At 39.9% G+C, this 15756-nt stretch overlaps 1 protein-coding gene across 4 annotated transcripts in view; it reads left to right on the forward strand.

Moving 5' to 3' along the window:
* Rpf2 (ribosome production factor 2 homolog) overlaps positions 1-11780 on the forward strand; it is a 40101-nt gene extending 28321 nt beyond the window's left edge. Inside the window, exons 9-10 of one of the 4 annotated variants that reach the window (XM_023722332.1) lie at positions 9366-9510; positions 10681-11777. In XM_023722332.1, the coding sequence (XP_023578100.1) occupies positions 9366-9510; positions 10681-10860 (325 nt within the window). In that variant the 3' untranslated portion in view covers positions 10861-11777. Of the gene's footprint in view, positions 1-9365; positions 9511-10680 lie in introns of all 4 variants that reach the window. The other 3 variants (XM_012516070.2, XM_023722333.1, XM_023722334.1) reach the window with 3 other exon arrangements.
* The last annotated feature ends 3976 nt before the right edge of the window (positions 11781-15756 follow it).

The following is a 15756-nucleotide window of genomic DNA, read 5'->3' on the forward strand; positions in this document are numbered from 1 at the left end:
GCAAAGCACAGGGACCGCGGTTCAATCCCCCAGCACCACATGCCAGCCAGCCCCGCCCCCTGGTGGGCTGAGCTAGCCACACACACACACACACACAGTAAATAAATAAAAATGTAAAAAAAAAAAAAAAAGATTAGAAATCCCTGGAAATTGTTGTTTGCATTTCCTTATTTGATTTTGGGGTTTCAGGAAAACACTGAAAGGCTGGAGGGTGTAACAGTGTTAGAGCTCACACTTAGTATGTTCATTCCCCCAAATGTATTACCCTATAAAGTAGATGAATGCTACTTAGAAAATTAGAAAAGGTGTAAGATCATTAATGTAAAAGAATTAAAATTACAATATAATTAAAATTTTATGTTAAATTATAATTTAATTTACATTTTTCTTTTGTGGAGCTGGGGATTGAACTCGGGCCCTTGAGCTTGCCAGGCAAAATCCTACTGAGCTATCTTCCCAGCCCCCAAAATTATAATGTAAGAGTGACAAAAAGACATATTAAACATGGAGACTGTGGATACAAATGGATTAGAAATATATTTTTTAAAATGTTGAGTAAGAGTTAAACAGAAGACCCAATGCTATTATGGGCTACTGGACTCCTTTAGAATATTTTGCTGAGTTTACACACCTATAATATTCAAATAACGGCACTTAGAAAAAAAGGGGTATACAGATGAATGTCCATTTTGTATCTGTGTATTCAAAGTGGTTAGGATAGATATATAGGTACATTCTCTTAATGACTAGAGGGATTTGTTCTAATGGTGTTTGTAAATAGAATATCAAGTCCGCATCTTGTATAGCACTTAACCACTAGGAAGAATGTATGCAGTGTGTTAATTATTGAAACTGTCTTACCAATTTGGTTTGAAAGTGTCTCATTGCTATTTGTTTCTCAGTAAAATTATGGAAAAAAAAATAAAATAAAATGTTGAGTAAGGATGAATAGTAATAATTGCCTAAAACTTTCATAGTGAACAGTTTTGCAAAAACTATTCATTTATACCTGATCTTATGTTTAATGAAAAGAAAATTTAGCTTTTTAAAGACATGTAGAATGGGAATTTAAGAACAAAAGGGGAAATAAAAATGATTAAGATGGGGGCCGGCCAAATAGCTCAGGGGATTAAAGTGCCTGCAAGCAGGCGCAGGGGCCAGTAGTTCATCTCTGGGCCTGCCTTGGTGGTGTGCACCTGTAATCCCAGCTTTTGGGAGGCTGTAAACAGGTGGATCACAACAAGTCCGATCTAGTAGTGACACCCGGAACACCCTGTAGACCCTTCCATAAAATACAAAAAAAAAAAAAAAATTAAGATAGGATGTCTATGTACTGGTTCCCCAAGATAAATGGAGTGATCGTGTATTGCAAACATACTATTAAAAGAAAGATTGATTCAGAGACACTAAAACAAACTAAAGACACTAAAGAAAGTTATTAAATCGCACTCAGAACAAGGGTAGACTAGCAGTATAATTGTATACATCCATCATAGAATAAGATGGCTAAAGTAACCTTAAAGTTAGCATGACAGTTTTCATGATGGGAAATAAGAACTTTCATATGGAATTTTAATTGCAGGTATTCCACATGTGTTCTATAATAGCTATTAGCTACTGATCTAAATTGAAAATAGGCAGTGTGCTGAAGAGTGGGACTACTGGAAAGAATCATTAAACCTGTGGCTCAGGATCATCAATGTCCTTCACTCAGCCTGAGTTGTGTGAGTGTAAAGGAGGGGTAACCCAGGGCTCAGCTCCCACCTGAGAGCCTGGTTCCCACCTCCTGCCTATTACTTCCTAGAGCCTGTTTCCTCTTATGCACACTATCGGTACCATTGATATAATTCATCAGAAGTTCTTTCTAAAAGGGAGACAGATCCCTGATGTAGTGGGGACTGTGCGGACAAGTGTGTATCACTGAATTTGATCCACAGGCACTCTGGGCTTGTGGTGTAGTGTCTTTGCTCTCTTCTCACAGCAAGTTAGGCCATAAGTGACTTGGAAAAGGTAGAAGGTTCTGTTCATATGTGTTGTTTGTGCAAACTAATAAGACTTACAAATTATTTTGTGCTTGTCAGACAAAAGACCTTCTGAACATGGGCCAGGGAGATAGCTCTGCAGTCTTAAGTGCCTGCCCGACAAGTGCAAGGACCTGGTTTTAATCCCCAGTACTGCATGCTGTGCTGACCCTGAAACTGGGTGTGGTGGTGCATAGCTGTAATCCCAGCTCTGGGGAGGCTGAGACAGGAGGATCACTATGAGACTGAGCTGCATAGTGAGACCCTGTACCAAATATATACATACATACATACATACATACATACATACGTAAATAATTTTTTAAAAAGACATTCTGAATATGAAGTTATGTTAATGTAAATTTTAACATACTTTTTTAGTGAATATAGTTCTACTGACTCCTTCCTGTGTACCTCAAGGTAATTAATTCCTCATGTTTGAATACTATATTCCTTGAAAAATTTTTCTCCAGGGTGAGAAGCGTCAGTGTGAAACAGTCTTTTTTATAAATGCCACATACGGTTTTGCTAAGGCATTGGTTAGGTTTTATGGAGAGAAGTATTAGCTTAGCTAAAGAAGTAAACAGTCTTCAATAAGGGAGTTTACTTAATGAAAACAGAATGCCAGCCAGATATGAGAGGGAGGAAAACCAGGAAATTAAAATTTACACAAGACTAGTAATACCAGTCTTCCTCAAAACAGGCAAATATTTAAATACATAGAAGATGTATGTGGAAATTACTATTGGCACAACTATAGCCTGAGCCCATCTAAAAAGAAATTAGGTTCTGTTTGTGTTAGCTGCATTTTGTTCTACACTGTCTTGCAGAACTAAATGCTACATGATTCAGGGATATAGAAGGTGAAAAATAAGCCAGCTTAGGAACTTTAATGGGTATTAGGCACATGACATAAAAGTAGATGCTTGGCTAGAGATAGAAAGACCTGGAGCTACAATGTGTAGCTCTAGAAAATAGTACAGTGTATGTGATGGGATGGGAGTAAATAAAATAGATTTTATTCTTTTTTATTATGACTCATTGTATAATATTATCTGTTTTGTTTAACAAGATCCCACAAGTCATATAGTCCTATATTCTTTGTTAGTACATTTTTCTATGTGTAGAAGTAATCAAGGTTCTTTTTTTTTTTTTTTTGTGGAATCGGGGATTGAACCCAGGCCCTTGCACTTGCCAGGGAAGCACTTATTCTACTGAGCTATCTCCCCAGCCCCAAAAAAGTTATTTTTAAAAGATTGACAGTTGAAGACTAGCATTAAAGAAGAGCAAACTCCATACTTGGCTGAAGCGGGAGAATTGTGTGTTCAAGGTCAGCCTGGGCGGTTGCTGGGGAGATGGCTCAGTAGAATAAGCGCTTCCCTGGCAAGCACAAGGGCCTGAGTTCAATCCCTGGTTCCACCAAAAAAAAAAAGGTCAGCCTGGGTTACATAGTGAGACCCTAAGAAAAAAGAAAAGCAAGCACATTTTCTGAAGAATGTATATTATAGATTATATTTAAAACAGAAAGTGTATTTCAGCTAGTGAGCTGAGCCCTTGGCAAGAAGGGTAGTGTCTTTTCACTCATTGCAGGGACAAATGCCTGACATTCAAAATGAAGAAGAAAAGGTTTATTAGCTCAGTTTGTGGAGGTTTCAGTTCATACCCTGCTGGCTCCAAGGCAAACAGCAGCAGTTCATGGCGGCAGAAAATGATGAAGAGCAGAGGAGGAGGATTGGCTGAGGCGGCGTCCATCAAGCCTCTCTCTTCCTTCGATGCTGACTGCGAAGATCAAGTGGAGACTAGAACTTTTCCAAGGACACAGGGCAGGGCCATTCCAGGTGGAGCAGCCTTCCTCACTTCCTTCATATACACTTTCTGTGCTGAGTCACTCTGGGGTGGCCCTCCCAGCCCTGCTGTTCCCCCACTGCCCAGAACTGCCGAGTTGACACAATGTATCAACTACCACAGGTAGTATAGGAAAACGAAGATGGACTGGGCATCACGGCACATGCCTATAATCTCATCACTGTGAGCACTGAGTTCAGGCCATCTTGAACTGCATAGTGAGACCCTGTCTCAAAAAGACCAAAAAAAAAAAAAAAAAAAAAAAAACACACACACACACACACGGACAAGAATTGGCAGCTTTCTTATAGGAAGAAAGCTAGAGACTCATTGTAGGATTAAGCACTGACAAGGAGTGTATGATGCATTTTCCTCCTGAAACACTTTTTAGGCTGTAAGAACAAGTGTATCAGAGGTTCTGAATTTCACTTTTAAAAGGTAAATAAATGGAAAAGGCCAGTTTGGGGTGGAACAGACACGGTAGGCCACATGTAATCCTAGCTGCTTAGGCAGGGTAATCAGAAGTTTGAGGCCAGTTTGGGCAAAGTTTGACTCAAAAGCAGACACTAATCACTAGATAGAGCCATGAGCCTGTCACCAGGAGCTGCACGCACAGAGCCGAACACTGGAGAATGGGCCCTTCTGAGAGCGTGATCTGCTGGGCAGCACACCCAGTGAGTTGTTCAGAGCAGATGTCTGCAGCACAGTGTGGGCCCACAGTTATGTAAGTGACTCAGAAGCGGTTTTCGTTACATATGCCATTCAAAAATGACTTTCACCAATACTTGTGTAAATAAAGTATTGTGGGAATCTGGGTGATCTGAATCCATTAGGTACACATCTTTGGATTGATGTGCTGTGTTTTCTACTTAGCTGAAAATTAGTATTTGGTTTTGTTTTTTTAGTGGAACTGGGGATTGAACTCAGGCCCTTGTGCTTGCCAGGGAAGTGCTTATTCTACTGAGCCATCTCCCTGGCCCCTGGGTTTTGTTTTTGAGACGTGGATCTCACTAATGCTGGGCAACATCCTCAACCCTGAAAAACTTTTTATTAGATGGTAGAAAAAAATTCTGTTGAAATTTTATATATAATTTCCTTGTTTCGTTTTTAAAATGTCTTATTATTAGTCCAGGCTAGACTGGGACTGGCTATGTCCAGATCAGCCTGGACTCCTGCTCTTGCCTTCTAAGTGCTGATATTATAGATATGAGCTACCACATCTAGCTTGATTTTTTGTTTTGTTTTGTTTTTGTTTTTAAGCCAGTGTGTTGCTATGTAGCACAGCCTGGCCTCAAACTTGTAGCAGTCCTCCTGCCTCAACTTCTGGAGTGCTAAGATTATAAGCACACACCACCAACCTGGGCTCATTTTATCTTTTAACATTAGTGTGGGTTTTTGTTGTTCTAATAGTTTGGCTGTTTATGTATCCTGGGGGGTTTTGTCTTTCAGTTGAGTGTTAATGACCGTATCTGGTGCGGCATAGTGGTTGTATGATTCCCTGTAACCTGCAGCAGAATGTGCATGGGTAGTGATGGACTGTCACTATCAGGCTTTCAGTGAACATTGATGCTGTGGCCTTAATCTCTCTGGTGTTTGCTCTCTTCTGGGCATTTTTCTTGGGCCTTTCCTTTTCTGTCTTCTTCTTTCAATTCATTCACACTATAGGTTTTGGCTGAAAGGGCTGGTCTTTTTATGCATAAACATTATCCTTCAGTCAGTCGACCCTTATTCTCTTTGGAGATGAGGTTTCTGTGACAAATTAAACATGAATTCCAGGTCTTGCAGTTGTTCTGTGATGGATTTCCTAGGCTGTCTTCTCCCCTACTACTACATCAGCTTCTGGCTCTGCCTTCTGCTCTCAGATGTTTCCATGTCCATAGCTATTTGGGTTTAGAATGCCCAGAAAGATAGTGTTTCTTTTAAGATTTCTTCATTTTAATCTGTTTAGGTCATGAAGCTCTGTGCTGTAGGGAAAAGCTAATTGTGAATGGGTTGACTTAATTTTTATGGTCGTGAATTTGTTAACCATGTAAACATGCTGTTTCAAGAACTCAATTAAAATTATTTAATTCTTTTTGTGTTGGGAAGGAAATTGACAGCCTTGTGCTTACTAAGCATCTGCTTGTCACTGGGCTATACTCCCAAATTACTTCTTGTTTGAGACAGGTCTTTCTATAGTTCAGGCTGGCCTGAAACTCTCACAGCAGTCCTCCTGCCTCAGCCTCCTGAGTGCTGGGATTACAGGTATGTGCCACCATACCTCGCCCTAAATTACTTTTATATTTATGTAAATCTATAAATGAGGTGAAAAATCAATTAAAATTGTTTATTTTTTGAAAAGAATAGTTTGACTGTTTTTCTTTTTTCTTTCTTTTTTTTTTTTTTTTTTAAATGTATTTGGTACAGGATCTACAAGTCCTCACTACATAGATCGGACTTGTAGTGATTCTCCTGTTTTCAGCTTTCCAAGCACTGGGATTGCAGGTGTGCACCACCACACCCAGTCTCAATCCCCGGCCGCTGCTCTATACTTAAGCAGGCGCTTCAGTCTGCTGAGCTATGTGGCTGGCCTTTTTGTTTCTTAATATATGATTTTATCTTTGAATTTTAAAAAAAAACGTAAATGATACAATTGGGTTGAATGTGTATTTTAGAAGCTTGCCTTTCCTAAATATTTTTATTTTATTGTTCATTATTTTGTTTTGAGGTAAGATTTCATTGTGTTGCTTATCTTAAATTACTCAAGGATCTTTCTACCTCAGACTCCTGAGTAGCTGAGCTTTCAGGAATGTGCCACTTTGCCCAGCCTTTTGTGAATTTTTTTTTTTTAACAATATTGGATGCACTCGTATTTGATGCATACATATTTATGAATATCATCTCTTTCTCTTGGATTTTTTTCCTTAACAAGTGTGTAGTGACCTATGTTTCTCCTGATCAGTCTTGAAGATTACTTTTTCTGCAAGTAGAATAGCTCCCTTCTGCTTTTTTCTGTGTTCCGGTTGTATCACGTATTGTTTTCCATCCTTTAACTTTCAGTCTGTCAGTTTGTTTTTGAGTTAGATAGGTTTCTTGTATGCAGCATATTATAAGATCTTGTTTGTTGATCCATTCTGCCAATTTGTTTCTTTTGATTGGTGAATTGAGACCATTCACATTGATGGTTAAACTCTTACATTTTGATTTATCCTTGTTGTACTATTTTCCTGGTGTTGGTTCCCTTTGTTTCCCTTCTGTTTTATTACTTGCCTGACCTGGTGGATTCATTCTACTGGGATTCATGGATTGTCTGCCTCATTCTGTTTTTCTGGAATAGCCTTCAAAGCTTTTTGGAGAGCTAGTTTGTAGGTCTTGAATTTCTTTGAGTGTTCTTTATCATGGAACTATCTTATTTCTTTCTGTTTTTTGGGTTTTTTTTTTTCTTTTTTCTTTTTGGCTGGCTCAGCTTGCCCAGAGGGTTAGGCTGGCACAGCATGTGGTGCAGGGATCAAACAGTGGTCCCTTGTGCCTGCCTGAGCTTACCTAAGCAGTCGCTTTTGACCACTGAGCCAGACCTTTCTGTATCACTTTTGACAGGTAATTTTTGTGGGCACATCAGTCTGTGTTGGAGGTTTTCTTTTCAGACTTGAAATATTTTACTTCATTCTGTCTTTGATTTAAGGGTTTGTTTTGAGAAGTCTGCCATGATTCAGATGGGCTTTCCTTTATGGATGATTTGTTTCTCTTCTCTGATAACATTTAATATTCTGGTGTGTAGAATTTCTAGAATCTTGACTGTTAATGTGCCTTGATGTAGTTTTTTTTTTTTTTTTTTTTTTTTCCTAACCATGGCTAATTGTAGTACTATGTTTCACTTGTATATGTATCACATACTCTTTTTTCTTGTTTGAGAAGTTTTTTTGCTTTTACTTCTGTGAACAGGCCTTTCTGCTATTTTGGTTTTTTTCATTCATTTACTTAATTCTTGTGTTATTTTTCTTTGCATCATCTAGCAGCTGTTGTATTGAATTATCATGGTTCCATGATTTTTTTTCTTTCTTTCTTTTGAGACAGGGTTTCACTGCAGTTTGGGCTGGTTTTGAACTTGCAGTGATCCTTCTGCCTCAGGTCCTAAGTGTTGGGCTTACTGGGATCATAGGTGTGTGCCACTATACCTGGTCTTCACATTGGTTGGTTCTGCTTTGTATACTTTCAATAGAGTTTTTAATCTCCTGGATGTATGTTTAAATCTGTTTTATGGAATCCAGTTCTTCCCTATATTGGTCATTTATGGTTTCCATCACTTTCCAGAGCTTTTTTTTTTTTTTTTTTTTAATCTGTATCTAGTTTAGATTCACTAGCCATGTCCTTTGTTATGATCATCATTTCATTTGCTGTGTATTTCTGATTTTTTTTCTTACCATCTTTTTTTTTTTTTTTTTTTTTTTTTTTTTTGTGGAGCCTGGGATTGAACTCAGGCCCCTGAGCTTGCCAGGGAAGCACTTATTCCACTGAGCCATCTCCCTGGCCCCTCTCATCATCTTTTGAGGTCAGACAATCAGACGCATTTAGGGTGAGAGGACCCTAGACACATTCATCTTTATACTATCTGCTACTACCACTTTTAAAAGTGCATTGGTTGGCTTTCGATTTCTTCTACCTCAATGTCCCCTGGACTTGGCCTTGAGTGAACTGGAGGTCTGGGGTTATATCTTGTTTCCATGTTTTCCATTTTCTGTTTTAGTTTTCTGCACTGATAAGCAGTTGATAAATTGCTTGTAGCAGGTAGCTTATTTTTAGTATCACGAACTCTTTGGGAGACGACTACTTTTCAGAGAGGTGTTCCAGACTGTGTTAACTGTGCAGTAACTTTAACCATAAGCACAAGATTCCTGGTTACGTAACAAAATCTAAAACAAATCAAGCTTGGACATAGTTGTGCACACCAGTAATCCCAGCACTTGGGAGGCGAAGGCAAGAGGATTTCCATGAGTTTGAGGCCAGCTGAGGCTGCACAAGTGAGATCTAGGCCAGCCTACACTACATAGCAAGGCTTGGTCTCAAAATCAGTAAAACCAGAAAAATACTGACAGTAAATAACTGTTCAGTAGGATGACTCTACACGGTGGAGAAAGTAGACAAATACAAAGAGAAAAATTAGAAGCAAGGCTAAAAGGCAAAGATTACTCAAGTTTTGGGAAACTGGTAAAAAAGACATTAAGGAAAGAAGGATGACAAATATAAAAACAAGAATGAAAACAAAACTAACAACACTCATAAAAGACATAAACAAGAGAAAGATAGTTCTTTGTGATTTCAAGTCTGTAGCTATCCTCTGGGGTCTATAGTTGTGTGGTGCTGTCCAACTCAGGGCATGTCTGTGCAGTCACTTGTAGTCTAAGGAGGCAGACAGCCCAGACCCAAGCTAGATGATCCCAAGAGGGAGCACTTTATAAAATACAAAATATCATATCTCTCTCTCTCTCTTTTTTTTTTTTTTTTTTTTAACTCCCCATAAAGGTTGCTCTTGAAGAAATCTGGTTGCAGAACGCCACGAATTGAGTTGGAAGAGATGGGACCTTCGTTGGACCTGGTTCTGAGGAGGACACACCTGGCTTCAGATGACCTTTATAAGTTATCTATGAAAATGCCAAAAGCTCTCAAGGTAAATGACCTTTGACTCTTGTCATATTTAAAGGATGTACATAGAGATCAATAGAATAGATGAAACTAGACTCTCACAGCCAGAAAAGGAAAAAGAACCAAATGAGCCAACCATAAAGGATAATAAAAAGGCATCAGGTTTGGTGAGAACTTTCTGGTAGCCAGGACTGATATTTTCAGCAAAAAGAATTGTTCTGGGCATTGTGAAGACTGGAGATTTAGAGCATTATGTGTAAAGCATATGTGCATCAATTACATTTCAAGATTTTTGTGATCTTTCATTATTTAACCTAAACTAGCCTTCAGTTGCCCAACTTCCTGCCTCACTGAGTGCTGGAATTGATATTGGAGAATAATGTAACTCCCTAGGCTGGGGATGTAGCTCAGTTATAGAGTGCTTGTCAAGCCTTCACAAGGCCCTGAGTTCAATCCCAGTACCACAAATACAACATAGAACCAAAAAATTAAAAGTTAACTCCCAACCTGCTGGATGTCAGGTTCTCCAAAGTCAAGGAATGAATTCTAGGGAACAAGGGAGATTAAGTGAAGGAAAATTATTGGAGAATAAGAATAGCTCCTGAAAGACAGAATAGGTCCCGAAAGTGTTGGCAGCAGCCCACTTCACTGAGAAAATGATAAGGTAGGTACAACATGGGTCAAAACTGTAGTCATGTGAAAAGATTACAAGTATAGCCACTGGCCACAATTAATCCATTATTAGCAAGTGCATATGGATGACATCATTAACTTTGGTCAACATACAGTTTTAGTCTTGGTTTTAGTCTTAGTAGTTTTAATTTTAGGGTGAGGGAGGCTGTCCAGTCCTTAATGAGATTATGATTTATTTCTGTAGGAAATCTCAAAAAGGTGGTATCAGTAATCTCAAACTTTAACCCTTAGGGAAGTATGTAAATTTGGCCATTGCCTGGGACTCTGGGTATGGTGGTTTATAATCCCAGCACTCAGGGGGGCAGGGGGAAGGGAGGATATGGAGATTTTTATGCTTACCTAGGTTTGAGGAGGTGGATGTATAGGGCTACCTCTTTGTCATGGAGGAGGGTTCTCACTAATCATAAGAGGTGTATATAACTGGTTTACTAGTTAATATACTAGACATGTGGTTAAATATATATGTATATAAAAATATTACCACCCCACCCTTGTTTTATAGCCAAAGAAGAAGAAAAATATGTCTCAGGATACTTTTGGTACAACTTATGGAAGGATTCATATGCAGAAACAAGACCTAAGCAAACTACAAACTAGGAAAATGAAGGGATTGAAGAAGCGACCTGCAGAACGGCTAACAGATGACCAGGAGAAAAAGTCAAAAAGAATTAAAAACAATTAATAGAACTTAACCAACAACTACAGTTTTATTGTAATCTATTTACTGTAAGGAATCATCAAGCTTCAATGCAATTCCATTTCTTAAAAGAATTTATTGTATATTTTTATAGCACTTAATATAGAACTTTGTCACAGTAGTGTACCAGTTTAACGTAAGCTTGCTACTTGCTTTGTCAGCTTCTTCTGAGCCATTTTCACATCCTCCTGCTGTAATGTCCCAACACTCCCAGACTTCTCTCTTGCTGTGTGAGGGGAGGAGGAAGATTTGCACTACCACTGGTGGTCTCATCACATTTTGGGTGGTTAGTGATTAGATAAAGGGAGAAAAGCCATGCAGGGCAGAGGTGACTCCAGGGACCCACACAGACCTCTGTGTGAGCCATTCAAGAATTAGTCCTCACTTCCAGGTGCATCTATACCCAACTTTTATTTTTTGCTTCTCAGTTATTGCCTGAGTCCTACTAGTTAAGAAAATTGAGATTTTAAGCTTTGTGTTTTAAATTGTAGACCTCTGAGATAGATGTGCCGTTCCTGGTCATTGACACATTGCCTTATTACTGATTATTTAAAGACACCCTGGCCTTGATATGGAGCTCAGTGTAGAGCACTTGCCCACTATGTGCAAGGCCCTGGGCTCCATCCCCATACCACTTAAGAATGACAAAAGGCTCTGCTGTATGTGCATCTCCATGGCCCTTTGCTGAGAGGAAGGAATCTTTGATGCAGTATAAATGAGAAAGAGTAGGTAAGTTTTAAGGCACAGAGCACTTTAAGGAACCAACTGGCCCTCAGCAGAAAGACTGCATGCTAGATCCTTGCCCTGTGTGATAGATGTTTTCTAATATTCTTCCAATGTAATACGTTGATAGCCTTAATATTGGTCATCTTTTTTTTTTTTTTTTTTTTTTTTTTTTGGTACCGGGGATTGAACTCAGGACCATGTGCTTGCCAGGCAGACATTTTTTCCACTGAACTATCTCCCTAGCCTCGCCCTTGCCTTGTGTGAAAGCTTTCTTTAAGATCATCTGCCTAGGGAAATGGCAGCCACATTCTACTTTCTCCTGCTGGCATCACACACTTGTTTTTGTAGGTGGTAAATTTAGGTTTCTTGATTGAGTTGGAAAGAGGTTCATTTATTCAGTGAAGCCAGATCTGTTGGAAAGAAGCCTTGGCTATGTAAACCATACTTTATGTGGTCTGGAAGTGCAGTTATGTTTCTGTGTCCTGCCTTTGTGCCTGTGCAAGCAGGCGCTTTGAGCTCACTCGGCTGTCGGACGTCAGATAGCATATTGCTGAAAACAGTCTCTGGAGAGGTACAGAGCAAAAGCTGGAGCCTCCGCTCACCTGTGTCCTCTCCCTTCTCTCATGAGCATTTTCCCTTGTATTTCTCACTGTTCTTTTCAAGGTGGGGGCTGTTCTCCCTAGGAAAATAAGAATGCTAATATCCCTCATCCTTTTTTTTTTTTCCATTTTGTGTGTTTGTTACAGGGTCTCTCAACGCAGGTTGGATTCATGGTGATCTTGTTTTCAGCCTCCTCAGCACTGGGATTACACGCCTGCACTCTGTCGCCAGCTCAGTGGGCCTTGGAAGCAGGGCCAGTGCAGCAGGCAGGACTGAGGATCCAATGCTGGTCCCTGCGCTTGCCCTCATGCATCCTTTTATGAATGATTATGTATTTTATCAAAGAACTGAACAGCCTTTTATCTGAAGCAGTTTTCATTTTATAGCCATACTTGAATGTGTTATCTAGGGGTTTAATGTGGCTGAACATACCTGACTTTTTTTTTCTTTCCAAATGAAAATTATTACCTGCATGGGTCTGGGGTTCCCTTGGGCTAAAAATAAGGAACTTATCCCACCTTTGCAGAATAAGTTTATAAGTTCCTTGATGCCCATCGTGGAAAGTTTTCAGGACAGGTCAGTAAAGTCCCACAAGAAGGGCTGACTAGAGGTGTAAGATAGAGTATAGAGTAGGTGCTCAGAGCAGTGAGATGCCTTGAGATGGAAGGGGGTACATTAATGAACAAATCTTCAATATGGGTGGCCTGGGCCCAGCCATCTGTTTCTGTTTGAAATTGAGATGCCACCCACCAGCTGCTTCCTTGGGGGTGGAAGAAGCATGATTTATAGGTGGGAAGGAAGGTACACTGCCCAGATTTATGGGCTTATTTTAAAAGGACAGATTCAGATCCTGGGTTTACAGGATTATTGTCTTTAAGACATCTAGGGTTTGTTTGTTTCCTAGAAGGAAAAAGTCTTGAGTAGCTCTTGTCAGGAACCTGCAGTTAGTGTAATTTTAAAAACTCAATTTCCTTGTCTCCTTACTACCTTACTACCTAAATTAATTTCTTAAACTCGACTTTTGTCCCTTATTCTTATGGGGGTGCAGGAGGACTGACCCTCCCAAATTCTTGTAACTGCTTCAGGCTGAGGAAGGGCATTGATTCTGCCTAACCAAGGACTGTAAGTTCTGTCCTGTTTGATCTAGTGGAGACAGGAATATTAGGTTCTGTGTGTGTGAAAGAATCATCACCTTTTGATGAAGTATTTTTATCAAGGTTTTAAAAATGCAGAATTTTTACTTTTTAAGCTATGTTGTTAGCACACAGAACATTTCAAACAGAACAGAAGGGTGTATGAGATATAATCCCACAACGGTCATGAAACAAAGAATTGTGGTGTGTAGTATCATAGCCAGGAAGATGAGAATGTTCTATCAGGTTGTTTCAGAAAGCCAAGATGCTAGCTAATCATTAATGTGTCCTATCCAACTTTTAACCATTTGTGGTTGGTTATTTAACATCAGAAGTGGAATTCATATCAGAGCTACATGGCAGTAAAGACATGAATTACAGCCAGGTCTTGAACATGTTAAAAACTTTAGAGTCTGACATTGTAATTATATGTGAGTAGTGTAAAAGATTTACAGTGGTTTTTTTGTTTGGGTTTTTTGGTGCAGGGTCTCACTGTGTAGCTCAGACTTATGGTGATCCTTCTGTTTTCAGCCTCCCTAGTGCTGGGATTATAGGTGTGCGCCACCACACCTGGACTCCATCCCTAGCTCAGCATGCCCGAGGGCTTGGCTGGTAGTGCCAAGAATCAAACCCTGGCCCCTGCGCTTATCTAAGCAAATGCTTAGTCTGCTGAGCTATCTCACTGGCCCTTGCTATGCTGTCAAGAGTGTACATACAACAATCTTTTGGTGACACCATCTGCCCTGTGCTGCTATTAGAATATCTAGAGCCATCCAGTTTTGTGGAATGATGTACCATTTTTATTTTTTATTTTCCCAAGGCCAGGGAGATGGCTCAGTAGAATAAACATGGCAATGGCAAGGGCCTGAGTTCAATCCCCGGTTCTGCCAAAGAAATCTTACATTCATATTTTTACTTTCCCAAGCCAGACTGTATCCAGCTTTTTTTTTTAAATTTATTTATTTGTGTGTGTGTGTGTGTGTGTGGCCAGCTCAGCCCACCAGGGGGCGGGGCTGGCTGGCATGTGGTGCTGGGGATTGAACCGCGGTCCCTGTGCTTTGCTAAGCTTGTTCTAAGTAGGTGCTTTAGACCACTGAGCCATCTCACCAGCCCTGTATCCAGCTTTATTAAAGATTCTTTTCATAAATAATCATGGTAGTTAGCTCAGTTGTTTAAGTGACTGCCCATGCAAATGCAGTCAGGTGCAGGATATTACAGTTTGATCCTCACCTCTACTTGCATTACCAGACCTGCCCTTAAGGCAGCTTGAGCCCACAAAAAACAACATCTCTCTCTCTCTCTCTCTCTCTCTCTCTCTCTCTCTCTCTCTCTATCTATCTATATATATATATATATATATATATATATATATCAATCACAGATCACAGGCAGGACATGGGCACACAATTGTTAACAGTATACAACCTTCAAACTCCCTTTTTGGGTGGACTACCAAAAATTGGAAAGCCACTATAAAACCAATGAAGTCTTCATTTGAGGCTCTGAAGTAGGGAAAGTTTAGAGTGAGGGTTGACTTTTCATGTTTAAAATGTTTAACAACTTCACAAGATGACCCTGACTTTCAGGAAATGAAAGTGGCAGAATTATCAATCTGAAGATTCACAATCTAGGAAAAAAAAAATCAGTTACTCTTGGGGGACACCATCTCAACATTACTGTGAGTCCAAATTGCCTGACACACTGGTAACATCAGTTTTGGGAATCAGATTCCAGTAGGTCTCTGGGCTCAAGGGAGTTAAACCTACGCTGGTGGCAGAGGAAAGGAGGACATAAGATGAACTGGGAGCTGTCCTGTACCAGAAGGCCTTTATGCCAAGGTGGTCACATGTGTCAACATCAGGGAATCCACCTGGGAGCCAGGAGGAAGTCTCAAAACTAGCAAGGAAAGATGTTTTCACCATGTTAATCCAGCTTTGGAGACATTGTACTACTGACATATGCTTCTTCCCAGCAAAGCAATGAAATGTTCTGTGTGCTAACAACATAGCTTAATAAGAAGTAAAAATTCTGCATTTAAAAAAACTTGGTTGGGGCTGGGGAGATGGCTCAGTGGAATAACCACTTCCCTGGCAAGCCCAAGGGCCTGAGTTCAATCCCCGGTTCCACAAAAAAAAAACTTGGTAAAAATACTTCAAACTGTACAGTCACCAGAAGTACACACACACTTGGCATCTCCAGCACCTTCAGCTTTTTATGCCTGGTCTGGTTGGGCATCTCCATTATCTGCAGGATTATTCCCATCTTGCTGGCCTCAGCCTTTCCCTTTCTCCTGTTGAGTACCTTCTCTCCTTTCTATGGAGGGGCCTTTTTAGGCTTGGGCTCTTGACTCATAGGAGCTGGTTTAGCAGACAACCTTGCAGATCTCTGTGGTTCATTCTTCACCTTAGCTTTATCACAGTGA

The sequence above is a fragment of the Octodon degus genome, unplaced genomic scaffold, assembly GCF_000260255.1.
Source record: "Octodon degus isolate 3935 unplaced genomic scaffold, OctDeg1.0 scaffold00090, whole genome shotgun sequence".
Taxonomy (NCBI): Eukaryota; Metazoa; Chordata; class Mammalia; order Rodentia; family Octodontidae; genus Octodon; species Octodon degus.